Source organism: Zea mays, chromosome 1 (assembly GCF_902167145.1).
Source record: "Zea mays cultivar B73 chromosome 1, Zm-B73-REFERENCE-NAM-5.0, whole genome shotgun sequence".
NCBI classification, from domain to species: domain Eukaryota; kingdom Viridiplantae; phylum Streptophyta; class Magnoliopsida; order Poales; family Poaceae; genus Zea; species Zea mays.
In genome coordinates, this window is record NC_050096.1 from 297,303,596 (window position 1) to 297,322,720 (window position 19,125).

General features: G+C 45.6%; 2 protein-coding genes across 10 annotated transcripts; both read left to right on the plus strand.

Moving 5' to 3' along the window:
- The first annotated feature begins 2,804 nt into the window (after positions 1–2,804).
- On the plus strand, positions 2,805–7,306 carry LOC100281033 (charged multivesicular body protein 4b). Of its 9 annotated transcripts, none has more exons than XR_563906.3 (9): positions 2,809–3,164; positions 3,280–3,395; positions 3,781–3,880; positions 4,565–4,650; positions 4,731–4,822; positions 4,908–5,022; positions 5,115–5,310; positions 6,569–6,660; positions 6,761–7,306. XR_563906.3 is itself a non-coding variant. In XM_008675769.3 (8 exons), the coding sequence occupies exons 2-7, from the start codon at positions 3,312–3,314 to the stop codon at positions 5,304–5,306; spliced, it is 669 nt and encodes a 222-aa protein (XP_008673991.1). In that variant the 5' UTR covers positions 2,805–3,000; positions 3,280–3,311; the 3' UTR covers positions 5,307–5,310; positions 6,761–7,306. The 9 variants fall into 9 exon arrangements, 7 of the variants coding, with proteins under 7 accessions (XP_008673991.1, XP_035822472.1, XP_008673975.1 ...); XR_002268360.2 differs by having other exon boundaries at positions 6,771–7,306; XM_008675769.3 differs by lacking the exon at positions 6,569–6,660 and having other exon boundaries at positions 2,805–3,000.
- Positions 7,307–14,023: 6,717 nt separating this feature from the next.
- Positions 14,024–17,896, plus strand: LOC100272482 (uncharacterized). Its single transcript, NM_001146953.1, has 7 exons — positions 14,024–14,411; positions 14,954–15,040; positions 15,130–15,378; positions 15,473–15,637; positions 15,846–15,899; positions 16,044–16,190; positions 16,283–17,896. The coding sequence occupies exons 1-7, from the start codon at positions 14,262–14,264 to the stop codon at positions 16,661–16,663; spliced, it is 1,233 nt and encodes a 410-aa protein (NP_001140425.1). The 5' UTR covers positions 14,024–14,261; the 3' UTR covers positions 16,664–17,896.
- Positions 17,897–19,125: the final 1,229 nt, after the last annotated feature.

The window sequence follows — 19,125 nt, forward strand, 5'->3', positions numbered from 1 at the left end:
CGTATCTAAGGGGGCAATCAGCTCCTGTGAATTTCCAGGTGAACGGTCGTACATACGACATGGGTTATTATCTAGCTGATGGTATATACCCCACGTGGCCTGCCTTTGTCAAGAGCATTGGAAACATTGGCTGTGGATACCAGCCACCAGGCCGAGGTTGCATTGGAAACATGTATGGGTTCCAGGCAGGTGGAGGAGGGGGCTGGTATGGATTCCAACCAGCTTGACCTTGCGGCTGTGAGCTATCACCCCTGCTGTTGTGTGTGCCATCCATCCTGCGCAACAGAAAATAAATAGGTTATTCAACACCTGTTTGATATAATTGTTAAAAAAAATGAAAGCTGGTCCTGACAAATGATACAGGCATATAATTTATTAACTTTATATTCATCTTCAAAGGACCATTTGTGGGCCTAGAAGCAGAGAAATTGCCATTTAAAAAGGCATGGCTGCCAGTAAGTGCAACCCCGAAAGGTGCAATACTCTTGCTGCTAGCATTGGCTTCATTGAGATAATCAAAACCTAAAGCCTGCCTGAGCTTCTCAGAGTCATTTGAAAAATGATCAACTGAGGAAAGCACACTGTCAATGGCATCGCTCAATGCAGGAAGCACACGACCAGATTGTTTTAGCATCCCTGCTTGGTCTACCTGATCCATGAAGCTACAACTTTTTGATGCAAAGCTTTGGCCGAGCAAATCCACTAACTGTTGAGAATGACATACATGGTCTGGAAGGGTTTCTTTTTTATTATTAATTCTTACTATAATAATGATGTGTTACCTCCTAAGGTATTTGTCAAAACAATAATTTTGAAAGACATTCGTGTTGGTACTTTGTCAAATCTATAAATTTAGAAATTAGGATCACATTCGTTCCTGTTGGTGTTCACAGCCCAAGTTATATAGTTCAAAAATTACCTATAAATTACCTACAGGATCACATTATTAATTCACATAGGGAACAAGCAAGACCCATGAATAAGGCATATCGACAGGTGTATATATCAAGAAATTGTTAGACACATTGTTAGCCTATAAATAAGTATTTCAGAGTTCACACACATACATATATATTTGAATCTCATTCAAAACAAGTTCACAAACAATGAATCTCATTCAAAACAAGATCTACTGGATTCATAAATTACCTAAATCGACGAAATGGACGAGCAGACCGCGCGGTGGAACTCTCCTCCGATGATGCCTCTACCTCCTTCGAACGTCGTCGCTTGCGGTTCCCCTTTGCGCTTCCCTGAGCAGATCCGACTTCTTCCTCTCCTCCCCCAACCTCCAAGCCTCCGGATCTGGGGGACGACTTTGCTTGCTCCAGGTTGCCGCGTCGGGGTCCGGTACCGCCTCCGCCTCCGGATCCAGGCTCGCCGCGCCTCCGGATCCAGGCTCGCCGCGCCCGCCTCCGCCTCCGGATCCACTCGCCGCGCCCGCCTCCGCCTCCGGATCCAGGCTCGCCGTGCCCGCCTCCGCCTCGTCCGGCGTGCTTCCCGGCTCCCCCGCTTCGGTCTCGCCTAGATGCGTCGCCCGAGCCTGTGCCTGCCTCGTCTGCGCCTGCTCGTTGCCCGGGCGACGGAGCACGTCCCTGCCTCGTGCGCTCGGAGCACGTCCCTGCCTCGCGTGCCGCCGACCAGCCGCAGGCGAGGGAGCAGAAACGTCGGCGCTCGGACGGAAGGCGCGTGCGCGTGCGGTAGTTTGCGCCGAGGAGAGGAGAGCGAGATAGAGTAAAGGCACGGGTACTCTGTAAATGGGGTTTTTGCTGTCCGCCTGTATTTTAGCGTAGGTGAAAGCGTTACCCGCTGCAGCTGATTACACACTCGATCGTGGACTGTAAACGGATAGAGTGGCCTGTGAAGTCCGTGACTGCGGGTAGCCTTAGAATGTATATATTAATCATCCTATTCTAATATATATTAATCATCTTATTTTAAGAAAGCAAGGAAAATAAATATTTTGATAGGGTTAGAATCTCTCATTATTTAATTTCAAATAACGAGATATTCTAGTCCTCTCAAACCAATTCATTCTTCTTGTTCTAAAAAAACTCTAAATAATTTTAAGTTTTTTATAGCTCAAAGTTCACCATAACCTCTATCATAATTCAACCAAACATGTCCGGAACTCAAGTCTGTCTCATCAGGCTGTCTCCAGCAACGTACCCTAAATTCCATCCCCTAAAGGAATATTCTCTGTCCTTTACAGGACACTCTAAAAATTTTTGTCCTCTATATCTTCTCAATCTCCAACAACGTTCTCTAAATTTGGTCCTCTAAAGCTACAGTAGACGTTCTTTTCTCTATTTCTTTAGTTTTTATTTGTTTTCTTTTCACCTTTTTATTATAAAAAATTTAACACCTTAATTTATGAAAGAAAAAACCTTGTACAAAAAATTAATAGCCAAATTACTCATCTTCCAATAGTAGCATTAACAAATTATTGGAAATTTTTGTATATATTTGTTCGTTGCCACGTTCGTGTGCCAAAATCCTTAATTCAAATATTTAAAATAATTACTTTTGAACACATAAATTACCAAACAGTGTAGATATGGGTACGGTCGTCCAAAGAAATAAAATAATCAAAGGCTGGAGGAATCAACATGGGCCAATCGTCTAGAGAAAAAAATACTAAACAAAGCTCAGACAACATATAGAGGACGACCGCTCGCGCGCTACGTTTGGCGAACGGCGAGCACCCTGTAAATTTTAGCGGACCTTTTAGCGGACGTTGTTGGGCGGAGACCGGACGGAAGAAAACGCTATATGTAGCGGACAAAACAATTTACGGGCTATTGTTGGAGACAGCCTCAATCTTCCTATCCTATTTTCTCTCACTCCATCTCAAGTCAGGCACGGTGACTTGACGAGGCCCATCTAAGCACACTACAGCACCGGGCGAGGCGGCTAGGCCCCCTCACCGTCCACCGGCGACTGGGCCGGCCGTCGCTGCCGCCCTGCCTCTCCACCGTCGCCGGCGACGAGCACCACTAGGTATGCCCTCCCCTTGGTCTCCCTTTCCTGCTGTGCGGAGCCGTGCGCGGTGCGCCCAAACCTTAACGTGATCCGTAGGGACGCCCTCTCCTTAGTCTTCCCTTACCTGATGTGCGAAACCGTGCGCCCAAACCCTAACATACTATCTGTATTCGGATCTGAAGGTAATTACGATGCAAAAATTATCGGGTGTACATGTGTGCACCCATGTCCTCTACCGTTGTCCGCCGCCCCTGGGCCCGTGAATGATGCTGTCCCAGCTGTTGTTTTGCCTCCCAGGTGTTTTTGAGTCTGTTGCGAGTGTTGTGGCCATGTCCATGTTCAATAGGATCTTCGGGAAGCCCAAGGAGCAGGCCAACTCCAATGCTTTGGCCACTCTGGACAAGTTAAATGAGGTGACGTTTCTCTCTTCTTTATTTATTTACCGGCGTATGATTACCTTGTGTTTCTTCCATTAATTAAGGTGGTGGTGTTCTCAACTTGTGGTATAAGCTCCATCAGTTCATCTTAACTTGTGGGATGCTTAAGTTCTTCCCTTGGCATAAGCTCCGTCTATTCGTGGTCAATACCTTTATAGTCTGCTCATTCTTTGATTTTTCTTCATTTGCTCCTGAAGTTCTATCAATTTACCTGTTATGAAGGGATCAATATAGGTAACTCTTTGTATATTCTTAGCCAACCAGCGAACTATGCTTTTGTTATAGCTTCCAACTTGGCACATGTAATGTCTATGCCATAGTAAATCAGAAGGTTCTAAAAGTTCACTTTGTTTATATCCAGACACTTGATATGCTGGAGAAGAAAGAAAAGGTGCTGGAGAAAAAAGCAAACGCTGAGCTTGAGAGAGCCAAGGAGTTCTCGAAAGCAAAGAATAAAAGAGGTATGGTAAACCACAATGGTGCAGTTTGAAATGTATGCTTGTGCTCTGGCGGTACAGTTTCTAGTTGGAGTCAATGACATGCTTTTTGTAAAGCAATCTGAATTTTCTCAGTGCACATGCTGCACTCCAACCTTATCCATCATACTTGTGCATATAGATATCTTTGGCGCATGGTGTATTGGATCAACAAATATGTGGGTATTTATTTTCAAACAGTTGTTGTGCTTATCATTATTAGCATTGTGTCACCATGATGACATAATATTTTATCAAAATTAGTTTAGGCTTATCCATCATATTTGTGTATATATGAATTTCTTTGGTGCATGGTGGATTTGATCAACAAATATGTGGGTATTTCCTTTGACACAGTTATTGTGCTTATAATTGCTAGTATTGTGTCACCATGTTGGCATAGTATCTTATGAAAATGAATTTTGGTATGCACCTGCAATGCAATAGATCCACGTAGAATGCAAACTCCATGCTCCATTATATGTGGAGCAATTTTCATCATCTTTTACCTGAAAACCTCATGAGCATGCATTATTAGCTAATACAGGTTTATGTTCACTTTATTTTTCCTCTTTTTGGCTTCCATGTAAACTAATGTTAGTCATCTTTTAATGACAAGACTGGTTTTGTAGAAACTCGTGCTGATACAGATAAACTTCCTTTTAACAGCGGCTATCCAATCCTTGAAGAGGAAAAAACTTTATGAGCAACAAATTGAGCAGCTTGGAAATTTTCAGTTGAGAATCCATGATCAGGTATATTTGCACTCGAGCATTGGTCCTTTTGTTTTACTGTATGTTATGTGTGTTAACTGTATAACCCATTTTTTATGCAGATGATCATGTTAGAAGCAGCTAAAGCTACAACAGAGACTGTTGATGCATTGAGAACTGGAGCTGCAGCTATGAAAGCAATGCAAAAAGCAACGTTAGTATTAATTTTGAGTCCATTTTAGGATTTGCACACATAGTCGTTCAAGGTCTTAAAATGATTATTTACCGTGTCCCTGCAGAAACATTGATGATGTCGACAAGACCATGGATGAAATTAACGAACAGACTGAAAACATGAAACAAATTCAGGATGCTTTGTCAGCTCCTCTTGGAGCTTTTGCTGATTTCGACGAGGTAATTCAATTCGCTGTAGGCATTTAAGATTTGCAATCTAGCAGTGCTGGTTTTCTCCGACACACCACTTATTGCACTGAAAAAACTTACAGGATGAACTGGAAGCTGAACTTGAAGAACTGGAGGGAGCAGAGTTGGAATCTCAGCTTCTTGAGCCTGTTGCAGCTCCTCCGGTGCATCCAGTGCATGTCCCAGCCAACAAGCAACCAGCTCGCCCTGCCCCACAGAAAGTTACAGCTGAAGATGATGAACTTGCTGCACTGCAAGCGGAAATGGCATTGTGATCAGGTTAATCTTAATTCATTTGTTCATCTTAGTGTTTATTTGATGTTCCTTTGATGGGACTAATTCACTGGTACTAATTAGCTATACCCGACAATACTGTCTCCAACCGGTCGCGTAGTTGTCAAAAATAGAGCAGAGCTGGTGCCGGAGGATCCCACATGAGTGTGGTCTAGACTGTAGAGAAGGGATAAACCGAGGCAGGCCTCCCCCTCAAATGTGGAGAGGCTGCATCGATTTCCCGACCTGGTGACTCGGTGAGACAGCTCTCACCACTACACCAAGCCTGCCCTTTGTGTAGTTGTCAGCATTACTTATTTGTTAACTATCCGATGCAGAGGTGTACATATATTAGCTAGCTTTTAAATTATTCTATACTGTTTTATTCCTTCATTTCTTTTGGATCTTCAACTGTTTAGGCTCTGTTTTAGCTCCCAGGATATCATGATGCGTTAGGACGATAGAAATAATATTCTGTCACTTGAACACTGCATGATGAAATCATGTATTCCTCTGTTTGAAATTACAAGCTTATCTCATTTACAAACCTTGGATTACTGATTACTTCATTAACACATTTTTTTACACAGTTGTTGTCATTAGATTCACGTATTAAAAAAATCTTGCTTATGATTGTATTTTTTTATCTCATGTAAATCAACATATCAACATCAACATAGCCTTTTAGCCCCAAGCAAGTTGGGGTAGGTTAGAGTTGAAACCCAACAAGATGTCACCAAAAGGGGAAAGAGAGAAAGGGGAGGGAAAAACTTTTGAGAGCACTAAAAGGAAAAAATGCCTAACCACGGTTCGGGCACGTAGATAGCTTCTTTGAAACAAAATACAGTATATCTGCTGGTAGATAGTCGCCCGAGAAAGAAGTTCAGCAGATCAAATGTGCCAATTTGAGGCTGCTTGCAGCTATTCAAGCACCTCTCATTCTTTTTCGATGGTTTGCTGGGAACGTGTAATCATCATGACAGTTTTCTGTCTAGATGCGCTTTTCAGATTTAGAAAGGGGCATATGCTTGAAGGTGAACAGGTGTATTGAATTATCCATCCAGTTGCTGTCCAATATTAGCTCCTGAGAATTGAATTGCTAATTTTGTCTGACCCATTGTTGGTCCAATATGGGGACCTAGTTTCATATGAGTTAAATTGTGGCTGAAGAACTTGTTGTAACCACATTATAGTTTACTTTCATTTCCTTTTGACTACTTGCTACAATCAAAGAGAGCTGTAATTTTTTAGATCAAATATTCAGAAATTCTCTTGGAACTACACTTAATTAGTCCAAGTTTATGGTGTTGGGAGTAGATGGCTCTGGAATAATCTCCAAATGATATTGGTTTCTCGGTAAATAAATATTAGCATTATTCAAATCTTGTATTTTTTTAGAAAAAAAATGCATGTGTTTAAAAGTTATTGTTGCTCTTGGTAATTGTTAACCCAACAGGAACTTGCAGGTTCTCATGGAGAGGTGAAACATGTAAATGAAGATGAAAGCTGAGTCAGCTATACTATATATTTGCCATGCGTGTACAAACTTGGCCGGATATTTGGCAACCGCAGCAGAAAAAAGAGGCTGCTCCAGCCCAGTGCTTGTTTCAGTGACTTTGGAATCTGTTGTCGATCGATGACAGTTCTTCTGTTAATGTCGCTCGGTTAGCTCTACGCTAATTATTCAGATCACCCAACGTGCATTGTTTCAGTGTTTTGCTTAATTGGCCCATACTGTCTGGAGCCGTGCATGTAAAAGTGTTGCAGGGTTCACGTTTGATGTGGCTGTTCGCAGCGCTTTCAACCTCAGGCAAGATATGTTTCCTTTTATCAGTACTAGAGCAAGACTAATAATACAGTAGGCTACTGGCTAAGGATCTTTGTAGTCTCTCTCAACTTACTCGTATAGCAGTTAGCTATTCACTGTTAATATATGGTCTATTTGTCTCTTATAAAGTTTTTACTTATTTATTTTACATGTAAGTCTACAACTTTTTTTTTATTCTCTTCCATCTTAGCATTTAGTTTGTTTACAGTCTGTTATTATAGTTGCTCTAAATGCAGTGATGTATCTCTCAAGAAAATAAAGTTGTGAGCCTGTCCTAAAATAAACAGTTGATATTATAGCACTCAAACAGTTGAAGGTCCAAGCAAGGTGGTGCGGCCAACAGAAGTGGGAGGTAGCTAAAGATTGGCGTGAGATACTGTGGAGGGCAAGCAGGGCAGTACGCTGTTGCTCTCATGCTCTGCTCCACTCATCTCCAAGTGTGATCTGTGAGTGTTGTGTGTGGCTCTCCGTGGGCGGGCACATGCCCATGACCATGGATTTGCAGCAGGCTGGGCTTTCAAGTTGTACGATGAGAGAGCTCCGACTCTCAAGCTCATCACCGCACCGACACCTCTACGGTCCCAGAGGTAGAGAGAGGCGTATGAATGTATGTATACGTGCATGCATGGGTCACTCACTCATCTATCAGATATTCAGATCAGCCTGCTGCACGGGACATGCTTTTGGTGGCAAGGGGACGGACGACGGGTGCCTGGTGCACGGGCCATCATTCCGTTCTACTAGCCATCATCTGCACTGCGGGCAGGATGACAATTCCGGAACTGCTAGTGCAGGAGACCGGAGTGAGTGACCCCCCGATCATGCATGTTTCTTTCTTTCTTTCTTTCAGCTGGAATGTCTGCGTGGAGAGGTATCAATCAAACCAATTGCCAGCTCCTCTCTCTCTCTCTCTATCACCAATGACAGCAGACCGACCATTAGCTGGCGTGGTGTGACTTGCCCGTCTGTCTTCAGCACCGTGCACTCTGCCCGCCCTCTGCTGTTTTGTCCATATAATCGTCGTCGTCGTACAGTGACGCACGCCATATTTCTCCAGATTTTCCACTAGTAGCATAGCATAGCATGAATGGATCGGTATCCCATCTGCTACTACCTATGTATTTTAGGCCCGGGAGCGAAACGCAGACTAAGAGCTTGTTTGTTTCAGCTTATAGATTATATAATTTGGACTATAATCTAAATTATATAATCTAGATTATAATCTAGATATATTGTAATTTATATGTAGTTGTTTGGTGGTCTAGATTATACAAATGTAGATTATTTATAAAGACAACAATACCCTTACTTTTTTTAGGTGGGGAAAGAAGAATGATATATATTGTAATTCTATTTACATAACCATGGGTAGTGGGTCTTTTGTCAACAATAATCTCAAATAAGCTACTTTTGAGGAGATTATGAGATTATCATAATCTGGACTTTAGATTATATAATCTGAACCCATAATCTAGGTGTTTGTTTATTTGCTGGATTATTTGCGCTGAATTATATAATCTAGAGAGATTATAATCCGAAACAAACAGGACCTAAGTCGCTTTTTCTTGCGCTTTCCGTATAAATCGTATAAATCATATTTTTCTATATTTTTAAAGACTTGACGATAGAATTGATCTATCTGTTTCACGAGGAACAAGTAATTAACTAAACTAGTCCATACCTTATACCTAGTAAAAATAATACATTTATTAATTAATGAGGATTAGTTTATTGTGATCGCTACTGACATCAGTAAAAACGCCTGGAAGGGGAAGGCATCTGCGCCGGCAACATGCGGCCTAGAAGGCTCACCTAGAGCAGAGTCCATCAATGGAAAGGGGGAGGGAGGGAGGATCGGTGCCTTCATGGAGAGGAGAGTGACAGGAAACGGTGTGGAGGGATCATGTTGATGACTGAAACTGGTTGAAATATCTAGGTGTAGGAATGTTAACCTAATTTTGATGGGCTTACTGGGCTGAGATGTGGGCTAGTACATTTTTCCTTTCTCTTTTTCTCTTCTTTATTGATATTTTTTTCTAAACACTTTCTCAGATATCAGAAAAAAAAAACTAATTTTTTTTAGCTGCGTCTATTGCTGACCTTAGCTGTTGGCAAGGAGCCAAGTACAAGAGTAAAAGGCTGTCCAACTTTGTCTAACACGTATGAGGGCCTATATTTTCTTAGCCAACTATTGAGAACCTTTATACCTAAAGATTTGTTTGGAAGCACCCAAATTTTCAATTTTTAAGAATATGGTTTTATGAAAACTGAAGCGGTTTCAAACATACCAGTTTATATCCTAGTTTATAGAATTCTAGAATTTCAATTTCTTAAAAAACCAAAAAGCTAGACTCTCCTAGCTAAAACCGGTTTATAAAAACTGAGGTGGTTCCAAACAGCGTGAGCCATTTTTTTTCATAAACCAGTTTCTAGGGTCTATACTTGGCACATTTGTCTTCAACGTGCGCGCCAGTCCACTACACTGTTTCGGTCATTTGGGGACATCCTTTTGTTAATATCGTTTGCTCATCGGGCATTACATTATTTTGTTTCGGTTGCGATATATGAAGTATTTACCGAAAAAATAATACGTATAAGAATAAAGGAAGGGGAGAAAGAAAGAAGAGAAAAGGTGTATTTTGAGTGATCTGCGCTTGCGCATGAGCAAAAGGGACGGCTTTTCTGGTCGTCAGGTTGGATTCCCTCTGTTCGTCGCAGCTTGTGGGTGAAGCAAATGAAATGTACGCTGTGTGCGCCCTCCCCCCTGCGTGCTAAAGACGAATGTATATATATATATGCTAGTCCAAGGGAGTAGCACCTCTGCTCCGCTGGTGGTGCTAATTCATTGGTTTGAGTAGTAGTCCAAACAGCCAAATTTAATCTGAAATTAATGTACATAGCGAGTCACTGAAAGTGAAACCCTTGTTTACCGCTGCTCCCAGTGACCACACTGGCCACCGATCCGGCCCTGCTGACCTGACAAAACATCCAGGTCTGTCCTCCCGCTCCTCTAGGTCCCGTAACCAAGGCTGTAAGATCCGGTCAATCCTCACGGTCAGCCAATTTGACCATGCGCCCCTTCCTGTTCTCTCTCTCTCTCTCTACTTAATTTTTTTTTATTTTCACGCAGTCCTGTTCCTTTTTACCATACCGTGACCGCTTGCTTAATCTACACCGTATCTGTTTTTAGTACCGGCGCCGTACCAACCAAAGCCAAAACACATCCGACCCATGTCTGGAGCCTGTCGTGCACGGTGAAAGGACACGTTTTTTTTTAAAAAAAAATCCGGGGTGGTTCGTACTGGACCCTAAGAGCATCTCCAAAAGACTCTTTATTTTTTACTCTTTATTTGACTCTTTATCTGTCTCTTCATAAAGATTAAACTCTATATATAACATTTCATTCCAACAGACTCTCCAATATATAAGTTAGCTTGGCTAGCGAGAGTTGATAGCAAAATTTAGCTAGTGAGTAAGTTAATTTAGAGAGCTGAATAGCTTAGCAAGTTAAATGTCTAATCTGTTGGAGAGCTATTTTGATATTAAATAGCTAAAATTTAACTTGACAAGCTATTTAGCTAGCCTCTTGGAGATGATCTAACACCGCGCGCCCGCTGGTAAAAAATGTCGGTCTGCCTGGGAGTACTCGCCTGCAGCCTGCTGGTGACGGTGTTTAGCCGTTGCCTTTCGCCGACCCGATGCCCACTTGGGTAACGGCGTCGACTTTGACAAAAGCCCCGCCCGCTTTGCGCGTGCGTGCGCCCGGATCCAACACCGCCCGGCCGGTCTGGTTGGACTGTTGGAGGACGGTGGGGTGGTGGTCTCCGACTCTCCGTCACCGTCACCATCACCGTCACGCACGCGGCACGCGTTGATGAGCGGCTGCCAGGCATGGCCCGCGGGCGCCGTGGCCCGCGTCTCTCCTTGGGCGTGGCCGGGGGCAGGCGCACGTGCCGCGCAGGGTGACGGGTCGGGCTAGGCGGATGCCGACGGACGTCGCCTGCCACCGTGCTGGCGGTGGCATGAGCGGGCAAAGCTGGCGGGTGGGCCATGCTGGGACCCGACGGCCGACTCGACCCTACCAAACCACGACCAGCCAAACAACGTCCTAGCATGATCGCTACCTTAAACAGTTATATTACTGCTACTACCCTATGCTATTTACTCATGCCTCTCGAGCAAAATGATCTTTCTAAATGCCTGCTCTCTGGCGTAAGGTGTACGCTTGTTTTTTTCATTATTGATACCAAGAGAGAGAGAGAGAGAGAGAGAGAGCGGCATTACCTCCTGTACCATCTTACAAAGAGACGCCCGTGACTTCTCAGACCAGGTTTGGAAAATCGCGATGGTGTTCGGCCTGCGAACTGTACTCCCAACTGTAGAAACCGTAGCCGGATTAAATACACAACAAGCAGGCCGTAGAGAACAAGCTGAGCTGGTCAGCTGGTCCGTTACTATCACAATGTAAAGTTGGAAGTACTCCCTCAGAGCATACCCAACTGGAGTCTTAAATGAGCTCCTGTTTTGAAATATAAGACCCTAGAATCATCTCCAACAAGAAGTCCTATACTTGATTCCTCAAAATTTAAATAAGACCTGATTTAAAGTGTTTAGGACCATAGAAACGTTTGCAGCTCCAACAATTAAGTCCTATATCATGTTATTAGAAAATAAATTATATTATTTACGAAATAAAAAATTAGGAATAGTGTACAAATGGTGACAGGGCTCCAATGTATGAGGTACTATGGGTGTGTTTGACATGACTCTGCTCCACCCCAGAGCAGCTCTACTCTAAAACTCTGGGGGGAGCAGCTCTGCTCCAGAGTTTAGATTGTTTCTCATAACCAGTGGCAATGGCGGGTAAATAACTCAAAACTCCATGACTAGGTTGCTTTTTTGGAGTTTTCAGAGCAGCAAAAGAGGTACTCCAAAAAATTGTACTGCAGCTCCAAAAACTCCATAGAGTTTACAACTCTGGAGTTAGGGTGTTTGGCATGCTCTGGCCAGCTCTCCCTTGGAGTTTTGCTCTGGAGCCATGCCAAACAGGCCCTAAATGTAGGACCTAAGAGCCGAACCCTATAGTGGTTTGATGAATTTTTGTAAAATAGAGCCCCCGCTGGAGCATATTCTTGGTGGCAAAATTCTATATTTCAAAATAGAACCCTCATTTAGGACTTCTATTGGAGATTGGAGATGCTCTAACATCAAAAACCTGCTCCAATCGAGGTCTTATTTTCTAAAAACATCAAATAATTATAGGACCCGGTGTCTCATGTCCTAAATATAGTACCCAATATGCTAGAGTCCTATCCTCATTTAGTATACTAATATAATATAATATTTCATTTCCTAAATAACATGATCTATTTTATAATAACATGACATAAGATTTAACTGTTGGAGCTGTAAATGATTTTATAGCCCTAAACATTTTAAATCAGTTCCTGCTTTAATTTTGTAAGACTCAAGAGGCTGCCCAGATTATGAGCAGGATCACCAATCCAAAACTCCCACTCAAAACAGCCCTCCCTCCTGTTGTGACGATACAGAAGCATAAATAAAGTTGCGAATGCTAGACTGTTTTTTTCTCTCCCTAGAGCTGCTCCTCAGAAATCCCCCGCCGAAAATTACTTGCAAGTGAGAGAAATGTGTTTCCACACCAGTTTCCAAAGTTCAGATATAAGTCTATCTTAAATTTATGGGGTACATGATGAGAAATGATTTTTATGTATTAGTAGAATTTGTTTCAACTTTGTGAGTGTCGGGAAATGTTTAAAAGAGAAATGAGTTTAGTGTGTCACCGAGTCAAACCAGAGATAGCGATTGGATTCAGTGCTCAGTATCGTAACCATCGTTTACTTTTCTGTAAACTGTTCATATGTGGCTAAGAAATAATAAAATACTGTAGGTCCTCCTACAATAACTTAATTTAAAAAAACTCTGTAATTTATAGGACACTCTTCGACTCACTCCTCTATATTAAAAATATAGCACATAAATATCTCTGACTTCTTGCTAATAATAGTATACAAATATATTTTGCATAAAACTGAATTAGCTTAATTGATATATGACTAAATTACTATTATTAGAATGGAATTTAACCAATGATCCAAACGCGACGTAATAGTTTTCACGAGTGAATGGATTACAGCCTTAAGAAATGATATGTCGTGCTTATATTGTTAGCCATGCTCTAATGGTTAGACTAGAATGGTTTGCACACCAATTAGTAGGCTGACACGTCGATCTCACTGTAATAAAGTTAAGGAGGAGAGGGATCAAAATTATATGTAACTAGAACACACCCCACACACCACCCCATATATACAAAAAAACCATGCTTGCACAAAAAACAAACATAAAATTACGAAACTAGACGATATCCAATGGAAGGGACATTATAATCAGCATACAATCTGTTTAAACTTATTCATATGATCTACATTGTTATAGAGCTTTGGTTTCTTTATAAGGGCATAATAACAGCAGCAGCAGCAGTAGTAGTAATAGTAATAATAATAATAATAATAATAATAATAATAATAATAATAATAATAATAATAATAATAATAATAATAATAATATCCGTAGCAGCATTGATCACGTTCAGGCATCAACGACCCAAAGAAAGAAAACCCTGGAGGCCCACATCTCAGTGAGCATATCGGTACCCGCTTTGACGTTAGTTGCACGCCGGGTGCCCCTAATAATTTCCGGATCGTGGTGGGGGGCATTTCCGTCCAGAAGCACGAGCTGCGGAAACGGCAAAAGTGGCCGCGAGACATCGCTGTGCAGTGCAGTGCAGCAAGCGGCTAGTGGACGCACGCGCCGCTCCCAACCGAGACGACGAGCCGCCCAAGGCGACGAGCCATTACTCCCGTTTCCCCAAATCCCACCACGCAGGCAGTCAGGCACCCGCATTGTTTCAAAAATCTCGAATCGGCCCCTGGTTCTGGCAGCGCAGCCGCCGCCGGCGGACGGAGGGCCCTCTTTCCGGGTGAGGCAAGTCGAGGCCTGCTTTGCCTCGCTGTAAGCTCGCCGGAAGAGGGAACCGGGGAGGGGAAAAGACGCGCGGCAGTGGTGGAGTGGAGGTGCCAAGGCTGAGGGAGGCGCGCCGCCGCCCATGGACGCCGCGCGGTGGGTCGTGTGCCTGCTCGTGACGGTCATCTGCTTGTCGTGCGCCGCCGCCGCTACCGCCGCCGTGAGGTCGCCGGCGGCGAGGCTGCACCGCCACCTCAAGCGGCTCAACAAGCCGGCCGTGAAGAGTATCGAGGTGCGTCAACCCTGTTGTTTCCGTCGGCTTTTCGTCCCGAGGAGGCGTGCGTGTGTTCCATACTGCCATGCTTGCTGATTTGCTGTTGCTCTTGGTAGATTTGAATGGCTTGCTGGGGGTAAAAAAATGTTTTCTCTCTCTCGCTCCCCTCGGAGATTTTCCGCAGATTAATTAACGCCTTGTTAACGGCGTTCGGGAGCATTCGAGCAGGCCCAAGCGAGGAGATGGGTGTCTCTAGCTTTTGGCCACTCCTTGAGCTCGTGCTCTGATTCAATAAAAGACGACGGCTTTTGAGTCATCTTTTCTGGTTGTTCTTGAAAGGAATTCGCTTTCTTGCTATTCCTCTCACTTTTGTGAGTGTATGTGTGTGGGGTACGCTTTGTGCTTGTTCTTGTATGAAGTTCTTTCTCGCTTGACTTGGGGAAACTAATTTCTCAGAGATTGTCAAACTACTAGTCCTTCCGCGGGGAAACTATCTGTTCCAGTCCTTATCCACGCACGTCTAATTCTAATCCAGCTGTCTGCGAATTGCAAATCCGCAGAGTCCAGACGGGGACATGATAGACTGCGTGCACATCTCACACCAGCCAGCGTTTGATCACCCATACCTCAAGAACCACACGATCCAGGTAAAACTTACTCCTTTGCTGAAAGCTTGCATTAACTGAGCTGGTCTTTGCTTGGAACGCCGCAGCTAACGCCATTGTACGGTTCGCAGATGAGGCCGAACTACCACCCGGAAGGGCTGTACGAGGAATCCAAGGCCTCCAGCAGCGGTGGCGAGAGGCCTATGGCTCAGCTCTGGCATCAGAACGGGAGGTGTCCCGAAGGTACGGTCCCCATCAGGAGAACGAGGAAGGACGACCTGCTGAGGGCAAGCTCGATGCGTCGGTACGGCAGGAAGCGCCGCGCCGCCGCGAACCCGATGTCCGTCAGTCCCACCATGCTCAACGAGGGTGGGCATCAGGTACCTCTGTTCGTAGTCGTAACTATCTCCCCCTGTCGTTGAGGACTTGGGGTGGAAGAAAGAAGCTGATAACTGTCGCTGGTGACAATTGCAGCATGCCATAGCGTACGTCCAGGGCGACAAGTACTACGGCGCCAAGGCGACTATCAATGTGTGGGCGCCCAAGATCGAACAGCCCAACGAGTTCAGCTTGTCCCAGCTCTGGATCTTGGGCGGCTCATTCGGGGAGGATCTGAACAGCATCGAGGCTGGATGGCAGGTACAGAGTTAGAGAGAGAGAGAGAGAGAGGACACACACCGCAACACATGAGCTTCACATTCATAATCAGCACCGAGTAAATGCAGCACCGTTTGCGCGGTTGGTTGCCGGGCCGCGATGCAGTGTGTTTGTGTGTGTGTGTGTGTGTGTGTCATGCCATCACGAAGCCTGAATCTGAATAACTCTTGTTGCTTCTCCATTGCATCAGGTTAGCCCTGACCTCTACGGGGATAACAACACGAGGCTCTTCACGTACTGGACAGTAAGCGGCTAAGCGCCTTAATTATTATATATTCTATCTATCTTACCGCCATTGCAGCGTCTGCGAGAGAGAAACCACGTACGCGCTTCCGTTTGCAGTTTTCCTGAATGACGAGCTGTTTCTCGCTGTGTGTGGCATGTGTAGAGTGATGCGTACCAGGCGACAGGGTGCTACAACATGCTGTGCTCAGGGTTCATCCAGATCAACAACCAGATCGCCATGGGCGCCAGCATCTTCCCGACCTCGAGCTACTCCGGCTCCCAGTATGATATCAGCATACTGATCTGGAAGGTGAGGCGCGAGTGATTAAACTAAACTACTAGTCACTGACACCACATGCCAATGCCAAGTACGGGATTATCAGACAATGTGATCGCCCGCAGGACCCCAAGGAGGGCAACTGGTGGATGCAGTTCGGCAAGGACTACGTGCTGGGTTACTGGCCGTCGTTCCTCTTCTCGTACCTGGCGGACAGCGCGTCGATGGTGGAGTGGGGCGGGGAGGTGGTGAACTCGCAGGCGGACGGCGTGCACACGTCGACGCAGATGGGCAGCGGGCACTTCCCCGAGGAAGGGTTCGGCAGGGCGAGCTACTTCAAGGGGGTGCAGGTGGTGGACAGCAGCAACAACCTCGGGGCGCCCAGGGGCGGCCTGGGCACCTTCACGGAGCAGTCCAGCTGCTACGACGTGCAGAGCGGCAGCAACGCCGACTGGGGCACCTACTTCTACTACGGCGGGCCCGGGAGGAGCTCCAGCTGCCAGTAACTGGTGGGCTCTCTAGCTAGGTAGTGATGTGCGTGCTGCTGGCTTCACCTTTGTTTGTGGTAGTTTCTTCTTCTTCTTCCGATTAGTCATTAGTGCCGCCGTGCCGGGATGGCTTCTGAAGAGAAGCATGGCATGTGGTGGTGGTGGTGCCCTACCCTACCCTTGTTGTGGTGGCCTGCCTCCTTTTCCTATATGGTAGATTCACTTGTTCGTCCTTGTGGTTAGGACTGGGCATTTTTAACCCGAAAACCGAACCCGAACCGAACCCGAACCCGAATAGACCGAATAGGTCGGTTTTCGGTTTTCGGGTTCGGGTTTCGGTTCATAGATCTCTTCTGTTCGGGTATCGGTTTAGGGTTCGGTTTCCAGCCAGCCAAACCCGATTAGACTCAAAGAACCGAACTATAGTGATCCTCCCTCTGTCCCTCAGCCCAAACCGCGAAACCTAGTAACGGGCTAACGGCCCAACTCAGGCACAGGCACTCCGCGGTGACATAGGCGCAGTCCAGTCCGCACCCGCACCGCACGCAGCACGCACCCGCAGGCCGCATTGCCGCAACCCTAGCCGCATGGCGCACGCTGGTCCGCCGCCGCGCCGTCGATCCACCGCTGCTCTGCCGCACGGAGTCGCACTGGTCAGCCACCGCGCCGTCGATCCACCGCTCTGCCGCCTCTGCGCGTCAGCCGCGCTAGGCGCCAACCTTCCACTCCATACCGGTCCACCGGCGTCGATCCACCGACGACTCCGTACTCGGTACTTCCACCGCATCGCGGCACCGGTCCACCGCTCTGGCGACTCGGTGTTCTGCACTTCTGCTCCGATTTCGGCGTCCTGCTCCACGGTGCCCACGACTCGCTGCAGACCGACCCAGCACGTAAGGTGCCGCGGATCCTGGTTGCGTCCGAGGAGAGGCTGCGCCGGAACGCGGAGTTCCTGCTCAACGAGGTCGGGCTGCCGCCGCAGTACATCGTCCGCCGTTCGGTGCTTCTCATGTACAGCCTCGAGAGGCGGATAGTGCCCCGGCACCTCGTGCTGATGGTTCTCAAAGAGAAGGGGTTGGTTGAGCAGGACCGGTGCTTCTTCAACGTGGTTCTCAACGAGGCTGCACTTCTGTTTGTGAATTGTGATGGATTGATGATGAACCTGTTAAGTTATTTCCTGTGGTGTATGAACTTGCATGTAGTTGGCATTTTCTAAGTCAATTTGTCATGTATTTGTATGCACTTCTATGCAATTTTGTGTGAACTGTGAACCACTAAACCTATTTATCAATTATCATGTCTGTGCACTGTTCGGGTTGGTGAAGAACCGAATAGACCGAACCGATTTTTTTTGGTCTATTCGGGTTCGGTTCCTATAAAAAAAATTAAGATTTCGGTTCTTGATATCTAAAACCCGAAATTTTTGAAAACCGAATAGACCGAACCGAATAGACCTGAAAAACCGAATGCCCAGCCCTACTTGTGGTGATGGGCCGTGCCTCTCTCTCTCTCTCTCACTCTCTCTCTCTTCCTTTCCCTTCCCCTTCCCCCACATGTCTTCCACCTTTGATGGATGTCAGTGCGGCTCACCGAAAGCTGGGATGGGCGGAATTCAGATTCTTTAGGCCAGCAGCTTTGTTTGTGTGCCACTCACTGATGGGTGGGTTTAGGGTTTGCTGGCTGATGAGTGCAAGGACAAGAAAAGAGAAGAGAATAAAAAGGAAAGGAAATGCCCATGCGGCCATGCCATTGTTGGTGGTTCTGACTTCTGTAGAGAGCAGTGCAGCAATGGCATGTACATGCGGAAATTAGACATGGATACAGTTTTGTTGGGCGCGCAGAAGAGCAGCGCCGCAGCGGCAGCAGCTCACATGTCAATTCTGTACGTGTTGGTATACGGATTGTGGAGACGCTGGGATTTCTTTTTTTTTTGTTATTTGTGCCGTTTTGAAAGAACATGACAGGGGCCCCATCCATGTGCCACGCAATTCCCTAGGCCAGCCAAAACCTTGCTCTGTAGACTGTAGACTGTAGTACAGGCGTACAGCACATGGACTGAAGGAAAACCCCGTTTATCCGCAGACATCATAGATGTTCATGGTCGTTTATCCAAAACATGGTGAAATTTCACTTGACCAGGAACCGTTCCGTTCCGTATAAAAATAAGCACTATTAGTTTTATTATATAAATCCAATGAAACCTGATATATTTTAACATGCATAATTCTATATAAAAAAAACTTATAAATTTGGAACAGAGTGCGTATTATATTCAGAACGTGCTGACCGTGTACTGTATGTAGTACGTGCGTGGTGTGGTGGCACCGTCGTCCGCAAGCGACGTGTGTCCGGGTCAAGGGCTCCAGGAAGGTACTCCAGCAGTCGCTGTGGACGCGTCGACTGCAGGCAGCATGGCAGACATGCCTGGCAGTCGACGACGACGCAGTCGCAGTCGCAGTCGCATTATCGCACAGTGGAGG